General features: G+C 48.6%; 1 protein-coding gene across 1 annotated transcript in view; it reads right to left on the bottom strand.

Moving 5' to 3' along the window:
• Positions 1-19,087, bottom strand: part of LRIG1 (leucine rich repeats and immunoglobulin like domains 1) — a gene marked incomplete at its 5' end in the record, with an annotated part of 119,192 nt that overhangs the window by 4,560 nt on the left and 95,545 nt on the right. The window contains 4 exons of the mRNA XM_024747059.1: positions 1,392-1,712; positions 11,059-11,222; positions 15,118-15,189; positions 15,961-16,032. Of these exons, the coding sequence (XP_024602827.1) occupies positions 1,392-1,712; positions 11,059-11,222; positions 15,118-15,189; positions 15,961-16,032 (629 nt within the window). The remainder of the gene's footprint in view (positions 1-1,391; positions 1,713-11,058; positions 11,223-15,117; positions 15,190-15,960; positions 16,033-19,087) is intronic.

The following is a 19,087-nucleotide window of genomic DNA, read 5'->3' as shown; positions in this document are numbered from 1 at the left end:
TCGAGTTTTTAGAAAGCTGGAATGCAAAGGCCAGGAGTTTGTCAAACTGACCTTCCCCACCACTGCAAATGAGTTCACCAGCCTTCACGCCAGCATCTGCCCAGAACCGCTCCTGCCCGCTGTAAATCAGTAGGTGAGGTTTCCAAGGGCCGCCCCAGCTTCTCCTACCAGGGAGGGGCAGGGGGGAGCCATTCCATCAGTCTCTCTCGTCACACGCCCGAGGCTGGCTCTCGCCCCCTCAAACGTAAGGCTTTCCTGAAACATTTCCCTACTGTCCGTCATGTCGTGATCAGTCTGTACAGGGATATCCCATAAACGCCAGGGCCTCGTACTTGCCTGGCTTAATCACCCGGAGAGAGCCTAGGAAACAAGAATATGTGCTCCTGCAAGAAGCTATGACGGAGAGAAGGTGACACGCCTTCACCCTGGGGAAAGCAATGGGATGGCTCTTCCCTCTTGAAGAAAACTCATTGAGGAGCAGTGGTAGTGGAACCATATTCCTGTATACACACGAGCGGAAAGCATTCCAGCAGCTTATTTATCCCAAATATTCCCTGACACAGTGCTAAGCATCCAGCCAGATGTCCGGCATCACTACTGTACCCACCAAGACTGCTTTGGGGGGCACTCTCAGCAGTTCCCTGAGCTTCTGAGAAACAATGAGGACTCCTTCAGAACAAGCCAAGACAAACCGCTCAATGTGTGGTAAAAAAGCGTGGGGTTTTCTGGGGGGGTCTGTAAGGGCTGAGAGGCCAGGGCTGTTCTGGCACTTTTCAACTGTAATAATGGAGAAAATCTTGTTAGATTACTGGGGCAAGGGGTTAACTGCCCAAGCTGTTTCTCTCTCTCTCCTTCTACCCGAAACTCACTACCACAAACAGCCCTGAAGGAGCCATCTCAACAGGCTCTAAAGCTGGCTGCCGAGTGAAACTCCTTGTCAAACACCCACAGGCCATTCCGCTGTCAGGCCGGCCGCCCTACCACTGTCGGACGTGGCCCCGCCCAGGCTGGCCCCACGGCTGTGCCATCTCCTCAAAGGGCATCAGCTTCCCCAGCATCAGGGTATGCTTGGAATCTGGGTACCAGGCATCCTGGATTAAGGAGGAGCATAAATGGAAAAAACAAAAAAACAAGGTTTGGGGCTACACTGTCACTTGACATAATAACTGGATTAAAAAAAAAAAATCACCCAAAACGAAGAATGCACTGAGAACGACCCTACAATCTACAACACTTGTTCTGGGCCCAAGCCAGGCAACAGTACGATACAGTAACGTCCCGGTGAACCTGGTGTGTCTCGCGTCCCAATCACTTCCACACAGGTGGCAGAACAATCACGAGTGTGGCTCTGCAGAACTCTTACACCCCAACGGAAGGCGGCACTTGCATACCATTCACAGTGAGCCTGGCCTTGTGCGAGTAGGTGGAGCCGAAGTGGTTGGTGATGACACACTGGTAGCGGCCCTCGTGCCCGAAGGTGACGCGGCGCAGGTGCAGGATGGTGGTGTACTCCATCACCTCCCCGTCCTGAGCGCGGACGTGGGCGAAGTTCTCCATGTCGGCATTGGCCAGCACCTCGTTGTCCTTCTTCCAGGCGAACGTCATCGGGGAACTGCTGCTGCTGGCGGCCGAGCAAGTGAAGCGGACGTCCTTGCCCACCACGGCTGTGGTCGTCTCTGGCTGGGTGATAATCTGTGGCTTGGGTACGTCATCTGGGGTGAGAAGAGCCAGTGTAAGTAACTCAGACTTCCGGACACAGGGACCAGCTGCTGTTCAAGCGAAGGAGAAACTGAGTCAGACCCCAGCAGGGACCAGTCCTTTCGGGGTCCCTGTGCACCCTAAGCTGTCAGGGACTTGCACCGTGGCTGTCTGACCGTATCCAATTACAGAAACGTGAATGGTGATCCCTCCACGGTCACGCTCCTCGATTCAAACACATCCACTGGTAGTCAGTTATCAAAGCAATCCGCAGTTTCCATGAGAAGACTACATACACGGCTTTACTCACTGTCACACGAGACTCACAGAGTCAACCATGAATGCGAGGGCCTCACCCACAAACTTTACTCCAAAGGGAGTAGGGGATGAAGTACTTCCAGAACGTCAGAATAAAGACTTCTGAAAATCTGCACCACCTATTAAAGTAGTGAAAATATAAGCAAAAAATGATGACAATCAACTTCTTCGGAATCTTAGAAACTAGCTAAAGGCTAGAACGACCCATGAAGTGTTAATTCAAGAAAACACGTGAATCTCAGGAAGAAAAGTGAGCTTTAGGGCATTATAACCTACCCGAAGTCCCATCCCTCTCTCTCCAGCTCTATAGTAGCATTGAGACTCAGCAAGCCTAGCAACCAGTGAGGGGGGCACGGTGAGCTGGGCATGCCCACAAAAGCTGCATCTTCAGGGCCTGCCTTTTGTTCGACCTGATACAGTTTGCTCAGCAAGGGAAGCCCTATCCCAGGGGCATGTGGTAAAAGTAATCAGCAGTCAGTGCTGAGGCAGAAGTATCAGTTGGAACCACTGACAGGCTGGCCAGGAAACTGCAAAGGAAATTGGGTGAATGAAATGTCATCAGCAGGCCTTGAAAAGGGCACCATGTTCCCGAGGACCGAGAAGGCCACCTGCATGTGCAGCGCTATGTGTAGCCCAAGAAAGACGGCAGAGGGTCCACATTTCTTCCCTGTGACCCTCATCGAGGATCAGTGCAAACAGGAAGTGATGGCACACCCCCAACACACAGCAGAGATGCTGGGCAAAGGACAGGAGGCCTGAAGTAATTTAAGGACTCTGTCCAATCATTAGCTAACCACTAAGCCAACCACAGAGGGACTAAAGTGGCTGCATAGAACAGATTTTACAACATGCGTCCACGAAAGTCACTAAACAAGTAAACTGTAACAATAAACTGAACAACAAACCCCAGGGGAAGACATAAGGAAGGTCTGATTTCCAGAGTTGCTACACTATTTAAAACACTCATTTATCAACAAAGAAAAAACAGAAAAAAAAACACACAAAGCAGTCAACAGAAACTGTCCTTGAGGAAGTCCAGATCTTGTACCTACTAAAAAAAGACTTTAAATTGGCTTTCTAAATATGTACACAGAACTAAATGAAACCACGGCTAGAGGGAAGTATGTAAATCCTTTCCCACCAAATAAAGAATATCAAGAAAGAGCTAGAAATTGTAAAAATGAACCCAATATACATTTGGAGTTTAAAAGTACAATAACTGAAATAAAAAACTCACGAAAGGAGCTCAACAGCTGAACTGAGCTGGCAGAAGAGTCAGGGAAATTGGGACAGGCCAACTGAGGTTATCCAGTCCGAGAAACAAAAGAATGAAGGTGAGCAGAGCCACAGAGACCTGTGGGATAGCATCAGGCATAACAACATACAAATAATGGGAGTCCAAGAAGGAGGAGAAAGAAAAAGGGACAGAAAGACTATCTGAAGAAATCATGGCCCCAAACTTCCCAAGTTGGATGAAAAGTTTACATCTACACATCCGAGAAGCTCAGTGAACACCAAATGGAATAAATTCAAAGATCCACACCTAGAAGCTTCCTAGTCAAACTGTGCAAAGACAAAGAATCTTGAAAGCAGCAAGAGCACAGCAACTCTTCACACACGAGGGATCTTCAATAACATTAACAGCTGGTGTCTCATCAGAAACCACGGAGGTGAGAAGGCAGCAGGAAGACATGTTCAAAGTACTGGAACAGAGACTGTTAACTAAATTCTATATCCAGCAAAACGATCCTTCAAAAATGAAGGAGAAATCACAACATTCTCAGATTTAAAAACCAAACAACAGAGAGGGCTTCCCTGGTGGCGCAGTAGTTGAGAGTCTGCCTGCCAATGCAGGGGACACGGGTTCGAGCCCTGGTCTGGGAAGATCCCACATGCCGTGGAGCAACTAGGCCCGTGAGCCCCAACTACTGAGCCTGCGTGTCTGGAGCCTGTGCTCCGCAACAAGAGAGGCCGCGATAGTGAGAGGCCCGCACACTGCGATGAAGAGCAGCCCCCGCTTGCCGCAACTAGAGAAAGCCCTCGCACAGAAACGAAGACCCAACACAGCCAAAATAAATAAATAAAAAATAAAAATAAAGGAATTCCCTTAAACAACAAAAACAAGAAAAACCAGAGAGAATTTACAGCTATCAGACCTGCCCTACAAGAAATACCAAAGGGAATCCTTCAGGCGGAAATGAAAAGACGCGTCAGTAACTCCACATAAACAAAGAAAAAACACCATTAAAGGAACTACATAGGTAAATACGTAAGGACTTTTGTTTGTGACTCTCTTCTGCTCCTCTTCTTTGAAAATATCAACAAAACTGAATAATACATAGTTACAGTAGGGTAGGGAAAAGAAGAGAGAAAGGAGCGAAGACTCAAATGCTAATCAAAGAAAGGACAATACTACCAACCTTACAGCAACGAACAAGAATACAGAGGAATACTATGAGTAACTGTACACCAACAAATTAGATAACCTGTCTGAAATGCACAAACTGAAAGCTGCCTCAAGAAGAAGAAAATCTGCACAGATATAACAAGTAAACACAATTTTAAAACTTCCCACAAAGAGAACTCCAGAGCCAAATGGCTGGTGAAATTTACCAAACATCTAAAGAATTATCACTAATCCTTCATAAATTCTTCCAAAAAAGAAAAAAAAATAGATGAGGGGTGAACATTTCCTAACTCCATTCTATAAGGTAAGTATTACCTGATAACAAAACCAGAAAAAACAGAAAACTATATACCTTTATGACTAAACATGCAAGAATTCTCTACAGTCAGTAAAACCAAGAGCTGGTTCTTTGAAAGGGTAAACAAAATTGACAAACCTCTGGCCAGGCTCACCAAGAAAAGAGAGAGGACCCAAATAAAATAAGAAATGATAAAGGAGAAATAACAACCCATACCACAGAAATACAGAAGACCGTAAGGTAATACTATGAACAAATTCATATATGAATTTGGCATTTGTATATGCCAACAAATTTGACAGCCTAGAATAAATGGACAAGTTTCTAGAAACATACGGCCCACCAAAATGGAATCGAGAAGAAACAGATAATTTGACCAGATGGATCACTAGGAGTAACGTAGAATCTGTAAAAAAACAAACACAAAAAACCTCTCTACAAACAAAAGTCCAGGACTAGGATGGCTTCACAGGCAAATTCTACCAAACACACAAAGAAGAACTTATACCGATCCTTCTCAAACTCTTCCGAAAGATTGAAGAGGAGGGAACACTCCCAGAGACATTCTATGAAGCCACCATCACCCTGATACCAAAATCAGACAAAGACACTACCAAAAAAAGAAAATTACAGGCCAAATCTCTGATGAACAGCAATGCCAAAATCCTCAACAAAATATTAGCAAACTGAATGCAACAACACAGAAAAAGGATCATACACCACAACCAAGTTGGATTCATCCCAGGGTCACAAGGATACTTCAACATACGCTAATCAGTCCATGTGATATACCACATCAACAAAAGAAAAGACAAAAACCACATGATCATCTCGACAGATGCAGGAAAAGCATCTGATAAAATTCAACATCCATCATGATAAGAAATCTTAACAAAGTGGGTACAGAGGGAACACATGTCAACATAATAAAAGCTATTTATGAGAAACCCACCACTGAGTATATAATACTCAACAGTAAAAAGCTGAAAGCCTTCCCGCTAAAACCTGGAATAAGACAAGGATGCCCACTCCTACCGCTTCCATTCAACATAGTGTTGGAAATCCTAGCCCCAGCAATCAGACAATAAAAAGTATCCAAATCCAAATTGACGCCACCCACAAGGGCTTAACTTCCGAAATATACAAACAGCTCATACAGCTCAATATCAAAAAAACAAACAACCCAATCAAAAAACGGGCAGAAGACCTAAATACACATTTCTCCAAAGAAGACATACAGATGGCCACCAGGCACGTGAAAAGATGCTCAACATCGCTAATTATTCAGAGAAATGCAAATCAAAACTACAGTGAAGTACCAGCTCACACTGACTTGAATAAAAAAAGACCTTCTGTAAGCTAAAAAATAAAAATAGTTATTTGTTAATAAATTACAAGAAAAAAAATCTCAACAAACATACTACCAAACCAGGGCTTCCCTGGTGGCACAGTGGTTAAGAATCCGCCTGCCAATGCACGGGACACGGCTTCGAACCCTGGTCAGGGAAGATCCCACATGCCGCGGAGCAACTAAGCCCATGCACAGCAACCACCGAGCCTGCGTGCCACAACTACTGAGCCCAAGTGACACAACTACTGAAGCCCACACACCCAGAGCCCATGCTCCCCAACAGAGGAGGCACCGCAATAGGGAGTAGCCCCCACTCGCCGCAACTAGAGAAAGCCCATGCAACAGTGAAACCCAACGCAGCCACAAATAAATAAGTAAAACAAAAATTAGAAATATAAATGAAAAAACAACAAAAAACCAACAAACCAAATCCCATAACATATAAAAAGATGTTATACCATGACCAAGTTGCACTTATCCCAGGAATGCAAAGTTGTTTTAGCATCCAAAAATGTAATACACCATATCAGTAAAATAAAGGGAAAAAAATCACGTGATTCAACAGATGCAGAAAAAGCATTTCACAAAATCCAACACAAAACACTCAACAGGGCTTCCCTGGTGGCGCAGTGGTTAAGAATGCACCTGACACAGGTTCAAGCCCAGGTCTGGTAAGATCCCACATGCTGGGGAGCAACTAGGCCCGTGCGCCACAACTACTGAGCCTGCGCTCTAGAGCCCACGGGCCACAACTACTGAAGCCCGTGCGCCTAGAGCCCTTGCTCCGCAACAAGAGAAGCCACCGCAATGAGAAGCCCATGCAATGCAACAAAGAGTAGCCCCTGCTCGCCACAACTAGACAAAGCCCGCACACAGCAATGAAGACCCGGCACAGCCAAAAATAAATAAATTTATTAAAAACGAAATACTCAAATTAGAAATAGAAGGGAAATTCATCAACTCAATAAAGGTCATCCATTGAAAAGCCACAGCTAACATCATACTTAATGGTGAAAGACTGAATGCTTTTCCCCTGAAATCAGGAGAATGACAAGGATGTCTACCCTCATCCCTTCTATTCAACATTGTACTGGAGAACCTGGCCAGGGCAGTTAGATAAGAAAAAGAAAGAAAAAGCATTCAGATTGGAAAGGAAAAAAACTACCTTTTTGCAAATGACATATATTAAAAAAATCCTAAGGAATTGATTGAAAAACTGTTAGAACTAATAAATGATTTCAACATAGTTACAGGATACAAAATCAACATAAAATTCAATCCCATCTCTATACACTAGCAATGAAAATGTAAAAATGAAATTAAGAACTCCATTTAAGTAGCACCATAAAGAAAAAACACCAACAGGAATAAATTTAGCAAAAGAAAGTGAGACCCGTATAACAGAAGCTATAAAATTTCATTGAAAGAAAGTGAAAAAGAGCTACAAAAAGATGGAAAGACATCACATGTTCACAGATTGGGAAGACTTAATATTATGATGGCAATACTCTCCAAATTAATCAAGAGGTTCAATGCAATCCCTATTTCAAAATCCCAGTTGTCTTTATTGCATAAATGACAAGCTGACCCCAAAATTTATGGGGACATGGGAGGGGACCATAATAGAAGAGTCTTCAACCAGAAGACCAAAACTGGAGGACTATGTATGAGCTAATAAAATTGTGCAACTCTTAGAAGAAAACATAGGTGTAAATATTTGTGACCTTGTCTCTGGCAATAGTTTCTTAGATATGACATCAAAAGTACAAATGACAGAAGAAAAAAAAAGAAAGAAATTGGACTTAATCAGAATTTAAAACCTTTGTGCTTCAAATGTCAAGAAAACGGAAAACAAAAAAAAAAAAAAAACCCAGCCACAGATTGGTAGAAGATATTGGCAAACCTTATATCTGCTGAGGTAGTATCCATAATATATAAAGAACTCTTATAACTCAACAATGAAAAGACAAATGACTAATTAAAACATGGGCAGAAGATTTGAGTAGCCATTTTTCCATGGCAGATATACATATAAGCCCACTAAGCATTTGAAAACATACTCAACATCACTAGGCATTAGGGAAATGCAAATCAAAACCACAGTGAGATTCCACTTCACATCCACTAGCATAGGTACAATTTGAAAGGCAGTACCAAGTGTTGACAAGGATGGGGAGACATCAGACTCCTCATACCTTGTTGAGGGGCATACGAAATGGTGCAGCCACTTTGGAAGACAGTCTGGCAGCTCCTTAAAAAGTTTAGCATGGAGTTACCGTATGACCCAGCAATTCCATTCCTAGTATATAACCCAAGAGATTTCACACACAAAGTTGTACGGCAGTGTTCATAGCAGCATTATTTATAATAACCAAGAAGTGGAAACCACCTGATGAATGGCTAAATAAATGTATACCTATACAATGGAATATTTATTCAGCCACTTAAAAAGTAATGAAGTACTAAAAATACATGATAAAAAAATTATACTAAGTGAAAAAGGCTAGTCACAAAAGACTATGTATTGTAGGATTCCATTTATATGAAACATCCAGAATAGGTAAATCATAGAGACCTAATGTAGAAGAGTGGCTGCTAATGGTTTTGTGGTTTCTTTTCTGGGTGATGAAAATGTTGTAAAATTAGATAGTGAGGGTTACACAACTGTTCCATGTTCTAAAAACCACTGACTTGTACACTTAGAGGGGTGAATTTTATATGTAAATTATACTTCTGTTTTAAAAAACAGCTTTGTTTAAATATAATTTCCTTACAATATCATTCACCTATTTAAAGTGGACAATTTCTCGGTTTTTCGTATATTCACAAATATGTGTAACCATCATCACAGTCAACTTTAAGAACATTCTTCATCACCTCAGAGAACCTCTGTACCTTTAGCTATCATCCTCCTCCCTCCACCCCTCCCCAGCCCTAAGGAACCACTTATCTACTTTCTACCTTTACAGGTTTTCCTCTTTTGGACATTTTATGAGAATGGAATCATATATAACATACAGTGTTTTGTGAATGACTTCGTTCACTTAGCCTTATATTTCAAGGTTCATCTATATTGTAAGACTGATTCCCTTTTATGACCTAATAGTAGTCCTAATTGTATGCCTATACCACATTTTATTTACCCATTCATCAACCGATGGGCATTTGGGTCCTTTCCACTTTTTGGTCAGTATGAGTAATGCTGCTATGCACATTCATGTACGAGTTTTGACGTGGATACATTTTGTTTCTCTTGGGTATTTACCTAGGAGTGGAATTGTCGGGGGATATCGTAACTCTACGTTTAGCTGTTTGAGACACTTCCAAACCGTCTTCCAAAGCAGCTACGCCATGTTGTATTCCCCTCCCCCAACGCGTAGGAGGCTTCCTCACCACCACTTGTTGGTATCTGACTTTTTGATTCTAGCTAGCCTAGTGGGCGTGAAGGGGTTATACGTGCATTTTATAAAAAAGGAGTGGGAGATTCCCACAGAGCTTGAAACTTTGATATCCTGCCAAGTGTTTTCACGATTCCCATTAGTACTTGATGATTGTTTGGGTTGGAGCCTGAGTGAAAATGTGGAGGTGGCTCTGAGAAATGTGTCAAAACTGCTACATCTCAGAATACGCCAGGGCCACAGGCCGGAGGCTGGGGGCAGCGTGTCTCAAGTCCTGCCGTGGCTCCTATCCAAAGGGAGAGGTTATGCCCTGTGGCAGGAGACAGGACGGAGGGGCAGAAAGTGCAATTTCAGGGAGCTCTGTGACAACAGAATGGTCAGGGACCAGAAACCCAAGGAACAACGGATGGCACGGCTGTTCCACCTAGGCAATGGGGGGCCATGTGCACAGTGCCCATGAGAATGACAGTAAAGACAGCTGCTTTGGCAGGGCTGCTACCACGTTGATAGTGTACTTAAGGCTTCCTGCTGGACTGGGTCAGGAGAAAGGAAAGCAAGCCTGCTCTCAGAAGTGATGGAGGTGCTGGTGAGTGGGCGTGTGGAAGGAGGACACCTGTATCTTGATGTCAGCAGGCATACTGGCTACTGCTGTGCCCAAAAAGTAGGACAGAGAAGTGGACCACTGGGGTCCCCAGACCCTACGGGAGCCCCTGGTTGGGAATATCACACCCAAGGCTCAAGGCAGACCAGAGGGATGAAAGGCAGCGGGATGCACACCTGCCCAGCAGTTCCAGTCAGGCCCGGGAATGCCACCCTCGCTCCTGCTTAGAGCAGAAACCAGCAACAACTCAAAATTCATCTCGCTCTTTGAACACATCTTTCTGACCATGAGGCTGCATCATCTCTATTTGAATGTGGTGTGTGGTGCCTGTGTGCACGTACGTGTGAGTGTGTATGTGTGTGTGTTTCTGTGTTCAGATGCTCACCATTTTCTGTGCTCTTTGCAGCCAGACTTGGATCCCAACCACCCCTGGTCCAAAAGATGGCAAGACCTACATACTAACAGTCAGGAGGAAAAAAGAATTTAAAGCTACCAGTGCCGATTCCAGTGCTTTGGAGACACAGCAAGAGTGCAAGTCAACATGAAGGAATTCTTTTTACTACAGCAACTGTTCTCCTGAGACTCATTCTTCCTGTATTTAACCTTTCATTCTTGGGGCTGGAAAGAAACACACAGGAAAACCCCAGCCTCGTATGCTGAGTAAATTCACAGCTAAATCCGGGCACCAGCGCTGTCTCGAAACAACACAGCCATCTTCCTGTAACTGATTATTTGCCGTGTAACTGAAGCAGCTCGTGCTCGCTCCTGATTAAACGCACGCGCTCCAAGAACCACAGAATGAGGCGACGGCACCGTAAACACTACGTGTGGCTTCAGTGGGAAATAAATTGTATCCAGCGGCTGATGGGTAACTGTGGGCTAGGGCTAGGGTTGACTCTGATCACAGGAATCACTCCCATAGTGAAGCCTCCTGGCCTCCTTACCCTTTGTGGAAAATAAAAAAAAAAATCACAAAGACAGTCTTACCACACACGAAACTCTCTGGCGGCACGGCAAAGATGCTCTGGCCCTTCAGTGACTCTGGGTGGGCACAGGTGGCTGTCACGAAGCCCTGCAGCGTCCTGCCCAGCAGCCACGGGGGCAGCCACTTCAGCTGGCAGTCGCACAGGAAGCTGTCGCTGCTGATATGGCTGAAAGCAAGACAAAAGGGTCGTGTGAAGTGTGACCGCAAAGGAGGGATATTTGCCTCTGTGCCCGGAATGACCCATCGCCTCCCATCAGCTTCTGCCGTGAAAGTCAGCAAGCTTGAATGGGAGATGCTCGCCCTTACGGTTCCTCTCCTGCGACCTAGAGCGGTAAGTACAGTCTACCTGAAGGCTGTGAGAAAATGCAGCTTCTGGCTCAGTGGGTTAGATTCTGCATCGCTAACAGGCCGCCAGGTGACGCTGACTCCGCTGGTCTAAGGGCCACACTTCAAGTAGCAGCCACCTGGAGTTCACACGTGTTCCACGACAGCCACTGCGCTCATGTGACCCCAGGGACGCCGTCTCCCGGGCTCTGACCATCCCACAGACAGGAGTAGCACAGCCTCCTCTCTGCTTTTTCCCACCCCGCTGATAAGCCACTTGGAGCGTCCAAGCTCAATCTAAGGCTCCGATCATCGAAAGTCCGAAACAAGCCCCGAGAAGGGCTCCTTTTTCTGTATGGCTGCTCTGTTTTTATTTGGCAGAGCCGCATGTTTTCTTGCATCCAAATGTCAGCCTCGCGGGCATGCTCCCCTCTTGTTTGTGTATTTATCTCCACACCAGCGCTATTCAGGAGGCCGGCAGGATTCGGCTCCGCTCCCTAAATAGCGCCTGTGAGTTAACTGCCACTGCCCAGGGCGCCTGAGAACGCACAACTTGGGTTTTGTGAGGCTCCAACCAAAACAGAGAGTATTTTCTTTTTCATTTCTCAGCAACCGAGGATCAGCTTTTTCAACAGAAATCGGAATCGCCATCTCTGCGGACATTCCTTCCTGAGGAGTCACTCGAAGATAAGTCAGCTGAGGGGCTGAGCTGCCATGTTCCTGGAAGACCTCGGGCTGTGAGCTCAAGAGCGGAGGTTAGCCTGGCACAGGGATGGACACAGGACTTATTACATGTGCTTCCCTGGAATAAACTGTCCCCAGTACATGGTGACAAAAAAGGGGTACCGGGATGCTCTGAAATTCCAAAAATGTCACATGGGCCAGTGATAGAGCAGTGGCCTCCTCCCCGCCCCCCACCACCATATTCCTCAGGCCCCTTTCTCGTTCTTCATTTCACTCTGACCTTCTAATGAGCAGGGAAACCATCAAACTAGTAAACAGCAAGGCGGAGAGAACCTGAAGGCAGAGAACCCAAGGCAGAGACGAAATGACATAGAATCTGCTCTTCGCTCCTCTCCTCACTGTTCCCGAATGAGCTGGGCATTGTAACCAAATAATTTTGGGAAGTGCTCATTCAAGACTGAAGTAATTGAGCACAAAGCCATTATAACAGGGATGCTTGCCCATATTAGACCTTACAATCAGCCCTAGGTTTTGTATTTGATGGGCGGTGGGGCTGTGCTTAGCGATACGTGGAGGGAGGCTCTGTTGAGGAGTTACTGTAGGTGGCGGACGGGCCCTCACAGGTGAGCGCGAAGAAGCGGCTGAATCACACCAGCCTCTGGAGAGCTTCCCAGGGCAGGCGGTGTGTGGTGGTTGGGAAGGCTGCCGCCAGGCACAGGAGAACTCACGAGCCCAGGCGAAGAGTGGAAAGGGCCTCTCCCCCTGTCAGAAGCACCGACGGCTTCCCATCAAGGGGCATCTGACGTGCCTGCCCCTTTCTGCAGGAAGGCCTGGGCACTACACACGGAAGTCTAGGGGAGGGCACTGGCCATCTCGGGGAGACTTTAGGCCCTTTTGTCGGGGACAGGGACATATCTCATTCGAACCACAGGAACAAACTGGAGAAAACAAATCTGACGTTTATCCTTGATCAGAAATGTGTTTGGAAAGGGTTAAGCTTCACGGCATGCATTCAGGGCATTTGCTGGCCGAGCTCCCTAGAGAATTTCCTGCCTCCTCTGCATGAAACCCTCCTCACACCGAGGGGTCCAGACCTTAGAAGACGGCAGGTACTCGGGGTGGACAGAAGGCTGCCCTAAAGAATGAGTCAAGATTAACGGGACGGAGGGAGAGAAATGGAGGCACCCGGTGGGACACCGACCTCCCCTCCACACGCACGCATCACCTCCGAGACCAAGCGTAGGCCAGACGGGGGATCGCTGGTGACCCCAAGGCTCTGCAGCTTCCCGCAGCGAACAGGCACGGCCATTCCGGGCCCCCGCCTGCAGCCATCCCGGCACTCCGCTGGCTTATATCGCACATTTTCATGATTCCAACACCAAATGTGTTTCTAATCATCACTTGTGGAAATTTACCCAGAGGATGACTAAGTGCACAGCACAACCTGCCTTGATCCAATGGGGGAAGAAAATGACCAAGTGGGATTAACCGTTTCTCCCATCAGAGGACTGGGCCCACGGCCAGCCCCAGCTGGGTACATGCAGCAATTGATGGGAAGCCTAGGCAGGGGGCCAAGGCTGAGCCTCCAGAACCACACAGATGCATTTGCGGGGGAGGGGATCCAAGCACCTGGAAGGGCCCAGTTAGTCCCAACTAGAAAACCGTCTCAGGAAACCTGAGTCTTTAGGAGGCCCAAAGGAAAATCTTCTCTCCCTGTCCTGCTCTCTTTCTCTCTCTTCCCTTTAACTGGATCTTTTTTACTTCCAACATGTTATTTGGGAAGTTTCAAAGACAGAAATGCTGGAGGGAAATGCACCGTGAACACTCACAGACACACCACTTTGTAAAATCTGAATGTTCTGTGATACCTGCTTTATCACATATCTATCCAAGTGTCCATCCTTCCACGAACTCCCGTTCTAAGATCAGGACCCTTACGAGAAAGGGCACCAACTTGACAGACTTGAATCTCGCAGGACACTGAACGTCGTGAGGCCAGGGCCTGTCCACCTCGCCTCCCCTCACTCACCCCAGGGAATGCCACCGGGGCCTCTTCCTGCTTCGGTTTCCAACTATGGGGACTGCACCCCCCTACTGCCCCATTCCTCCCCTCCCCGCCGCCACCGAGGGTCCACCAGGATTGGCCGCGGGGACGAGGATGAGCTCAGGGTGCCAAGACGGCCGTTGGCATGCCCGGTTTTCTCAGCACTCGTAGGGACCCAAAGCTGCACCCTTAGGGAACTGAACATTATGGCTCAAAGTCAATGGCTGCAGAATCGGATTCACGTACAGGAAGAAGAAAGGAAACCCGGGTGTTGCTACCTGAATACTTAGATGAGCTCCTCTGCCAGAGACTAGGACACAGGCAGGCTCTTCTAACCCTTGTCGCCCATGGGCCCACACGGCAAGTCTGCAGCGGCAGCATCACGGCCCACAAACACCACGGGGGCCCTGGGAACACACGTGGGCTGGGCGTCTCCTCACTCTCCCACGGTACGTGTCACCATCCCACGGAGAGCTCTGCCCTGCTCACAGCCCACCCAGATCTTTTAAGAAGCCCCTCTCAATACAAGCCCTTCATTGTAGGCACCCCTAAAAGATGAAGCACTTGTCCTTGACATAATGAAAGGGAGGATTATCCATTTTACAGAAGTTTGTTTCACATCATCCAGAGCAGCGGTTAGTCAACGACGGCCTGCAGGCCCACTGCCTGCTTTTGTAAATAAGAATTTATTGGCACACGGCCACACCTCTTCGTTTATGTATTATTTATGGCTGGTTTCTGCTACAAGAGTCAAGTTGTCATGGCAGAGGCCCTGTGGCCCAAAAAGTTGAAAATATTTACTGTGTATACATATAAGCAAAAGTATACTGACCCCTGATTCAGAATAAGCCCCCAAAGGGCACTTTTTTCCAAAAAGACAATTGAACTTACAGACAACTATAAACGATCACAACTATTATATAAAATAAAGCATAATGCAGTTAAGGCACTTCTTACTCTGAAATCCTCTACTCATGTTAACTGGGGCCACAGAATCCCCGGTACTTACAGCTCTTTAAGATTCTTCATCTTCACAAAGGCATCAAACTGGACAGATCGGATTGCATTCTCTCCAAGGTTCCTGAAAAAGAACATTCTTTACTTAGGCAAAGAAACTCCAGGCGCCCTTCAAGTCAGCCATGTGTTTGCGCCACGACGCTCAGGGAATTTTCCTGACAGCCCAGGCTTCGCCAATGAACCACAGGCACTAGCCAGACACCCATGTCCTGTCCTAAGGCCACTGTAAGCGGCTATTATTTCACCTACATTGACACGTGCAATAACTCTGGAACGAGCCAGCCTTAAGGGTGGCATCAAAGCTAAGCCAAGGCCCGCTCAGCAAGTCAACAGGCAAAACTTTCCCAACAGGATTGTGGTCGCACTTGATTCAAAGACAAAATACCCTAAGAATCAAGTACTAGAGGCATCCGCCTCAGTTGGTGACACACGGACGTCTCAGGGCTGGCTCCGTCCTCTTCCTCCCAGGCTCTCAGAGGCGAACACACCAGGAGGAACCTCCCAGTTAAACCCAACGTGTACTCAGCACTGCGGCGCTGCTTTAGCAGTATAAAGGGTCCTGGTGGAAGTGGAAGGGAGCCCAGGGCCTGAGCAGGCCCAGGCAATGGGGAGGCCAGGCAGGAGGACGGTATTTATCTGAACACCGAGTGGCCATATGTTCTGTAACCGTTTCTGGCATAGGCAAAACGAAGGCCAAAGTTGAAGCTGACTTAGAAGGAAGCAGCTGGCGTTTCCAAATAGCCTGTTTCTCAGTTTACAAAGATGCTTTTAAATTGCTCACAGACTTCCCCGGCAGCCACGTTCGGCGGGCCCGTGGGTCAGGGAAGGTACTCACAGGTGCTCCAGACCTTCCAGCCCCGAGAACGCTCTCTTAGCCACGGACTTGATCTTGTTTCCCGACAGAGTTCTGCAGGTTCCAAACATCCAGAAACAGAGGTGGGGTGGGAGCGGGAGGGAGAGCAACAAGGGAGGGTGGGGAGAACACACAATTAGGGTGGTGCTATCTGATAAGTCTGTCCAGGGAGAGGCAGGTGGAAATATGACCCGTGCCGAGATTATGCATCTGCGGTATGGGGGCCCTCCCCCTTCTGAAATGAAATACTTTTATCTTTATTAGAATTTAACAGTGATGACAGGTAGGAATTGCATGCACTGTCTCGCCAAAAAGGCCCCTTGCAGTGTTAAGTGGAAATCACCTTGTCCAGCCCGGGCTCTCTCTCTCTCTCTAAGGACCACCCTGGGGGGAATGTAGCCATAGTCCCACGGGGAGAGAGAACTCACCACTGCTCCAGCGAGAGGAAGCAGTCAGGAGGAAAACTCTTGGAACTAAAAACTACCACCCACTTCTGAAAGCTGCCCTCTGGGGATAAAGGTCCCCAGAGGAGGCAAGAGGAGGACAGGACAGTGGGTATCTATGGAGACGGCCCCCCAGCTCCGGGGCACACGCTGGCAGCCAGGATGCGGCCACAGTGCGCTGCACCCCTTCCTGTGAGAAGGCCCCTCGGCTCTTCAGCAAGAGCCCGGGTTTTAAATGATGCCAACGGCCCGAGGTTATTAAATCCTAGATAGACAGGTGCTCAACGGTCAGCCCCCCAGGCTGTCTAATGCCTGTACCTGGACCACCTACCCATGAGAAGGGGGGTCTCGCTTCCAGAGAATTCCAATCACAATCTCATAAGTGACTGTCAAGAGTTTTCTCAGAAACCCAAATCTGGCCCCTGCAGTACACACGGAAGAAATGGATGCTTCTTCCATGGGCTGTGTCATCCAAAGGGAAGTCTGTGTTGGAATTGGGGTAGGGGTGGCACCTAGAGTGGCTGGACATTGGGAATGAAAAGCATCAAGGTTCCAGTTTTCCCTCCTCGTTATCAGATGCTCTGATGAGAGCCCACCAAGGAGTTCCCTCTAACTGCTGCTGGCACAGGAAATTCTGCCAGCGAACACCTGAGGTAGTGCTGACAAGTATGGGGCTCTTTGACGATGGTGTCCACCGGGACTCTCTGAAGGGTAGGTTAAGAAGGACGTGGGCTGCTGGGAACCAGCTCCTGGGAGGTCTCAGCACCGCAGGTGTGGGACAGGGACTCCTAGGCACCGAGGGCAGGTGGTCAGGAGAAAGCCTTAGAGCAAGGCAGGCCGGCTCAGCCCCTCACCAGGAGGGGGGATTCCTTGTCTAGAACCCACCGAGAACCAGGGGAAAGATCTCGACTAAAGGCCAGATCTACCTTCAGACCTTCGTTAAGACGGGACCCACAAGGGAAAACAGCAAGCACACAGCCCTCCCTGAAAAGAGGGAAGAAAAGAAATGCGAGCCTTGAAGAAAACCAAAGACGGCAGGGCGGCCTGGCACTGCCTGCCACACGGGCCCCGGGCTTCCACCCAAGTGCCAAAGGCTCCTGGGGCCCGGCACGCAAGGACCAGGAGGCTGCCTCCAGGAGATGGGATCACACACACGGAGGACCCAGCCCTCGCCAGGGGACTCGGGAGGCAGCTGGACCACAGGGCTGCCGCACCCCAAGTGCGTCAGGATGGGTGCCCCCCCAGGTCCTCTGCTGATGCAGCCCCCCTGGCAACTCTGGGCTCGGCCCTCAGACAAAGCAGCTCTGTGCCCTGCCTCCGGAGGGTAAAGGAGCACAACGGCCAGAGAGCCCTTTGCCTTCTCCTTCTCTGGGAGGCAGTCTGCATGGATGTGAGAACAACCTCACCCAGAAAGCGTTTCCACAACTGCACCACAGAGCAAGTCCAGCCAGCACCAGCCCGCAGGGCACCAAAGCCCGGTGCTACTGAGAGCACTGCCAACCTCTCACTCACTCAGATGCCCCAGGCCGAGCCACTGCGGGCTCCAGGTCCCAGTGAACGGTATTGAACTGTTTAGTGAAATCTTCCGTAAACGAGATCCAGGAAAAAAAGCTGTGCTTTATATCATCCATTAAATATTAGTCACGTTGGCCTCTCCTACCAGGGGGCAGGCCGCTACTCCTAACGGCGACAGTACCAATAAAACAAACTCTCAAAGGCTCGATGATTCAGGAGCTCGTCATCCTGCTGCTGGATTACAGTAGGTCCTCACATTCCCCAGCAGGCGTCTGTGGGTGGGGGCCGGGGCTCGGCTAGCAGACCGTGGTTCCAGTGACAGGCCGCTGTGTGCAGACGGGAGAGCTGGGGCTGTGGGCAAGGCGTGTCCCCGTGCCTCTGTGCCACGTGCTGCTGGGCAGCGGAGACGTGGCGCACCTGATCGATGGCTCCCCAGAAGGCAGAGCCGGCCCCACGTCCCCCGTGCCAGCGACCTGGAGCAGACGGCGACCCTAAGGATCACTTATCACACCCTCTCCCCCATCCCCGCCAACCCAGCCAAGGGTCTTGCGGCTCTTGCCGCCTTCACCCCAGGAAGGCTGAAGCAGCTACTGCTGTGTCACTCGGCCCCCTGCCTCCAGGAATGCCCTGGAGAGAGCTGGAACCACGGGGCGGCACCCACCTCCTCTTCGTCCACAAGTGACCGAACCCTCCCCTCTGCGGCTGACCTGTGCTCCAGAAACCCTGCCTCCCCTCCTCACTGCGCTATAAGCTCAGCAGGCCCCCAGCAGGTGTTCCAAAAGCATTCTGGAAGGAGGGGCGTCGGGTGGGTGAGTGTAATAAACGCCCTGCCAGGAAGCTCCGGATTGAGGAACCATCCCAAATGGCTGTGTTCAGCAGCTGGAAAAATGAAGGGCAGGGCAGGCTTCACAGACGGAAGCCCTTTATGGCTCCGCTGCTCACTTGTTCCTTTCCTGGAAGACGTTTTAGTTTCTGGCTGCCCTCGGGCATGGCAGGGAGAACCCCGGGTCCTCAACTAAGAGAGTGCAGGCCAGCCAGCGTGTCCACCTTCCCTTCTGAGGGAGGTCTCTGACCTCCGCCCCTCAGCTGCTTCCACCGCCGAGCCCACCAGCGGCTCTAGAGGGACAACCCTCCTCCTGGCTGATGTGAGC

This window comes from Neophocaena asiaeorientalis, unplaced genomic scaffold (assembly GCF_003031525.2).
Source record: "Neophocaena asiaeorientalis asiaeorientalis breed wild unplaced genomic scaffold, Neophocaena_asiaeorientalis_V1.1 scaffold130, whole genome shotgun sequence".
Lineage (NCBI taxonomy): Eukaryota > Metazoa > Chordata > Mammalia > Artiodactyla > Phocoenidae > Neophocaena > Neophocaena asiaeorientalis.
Note: the sequence above shows the minus strand (reverse complement) of the source record. Positions and strands in the feature narration are given on the sequence as shown.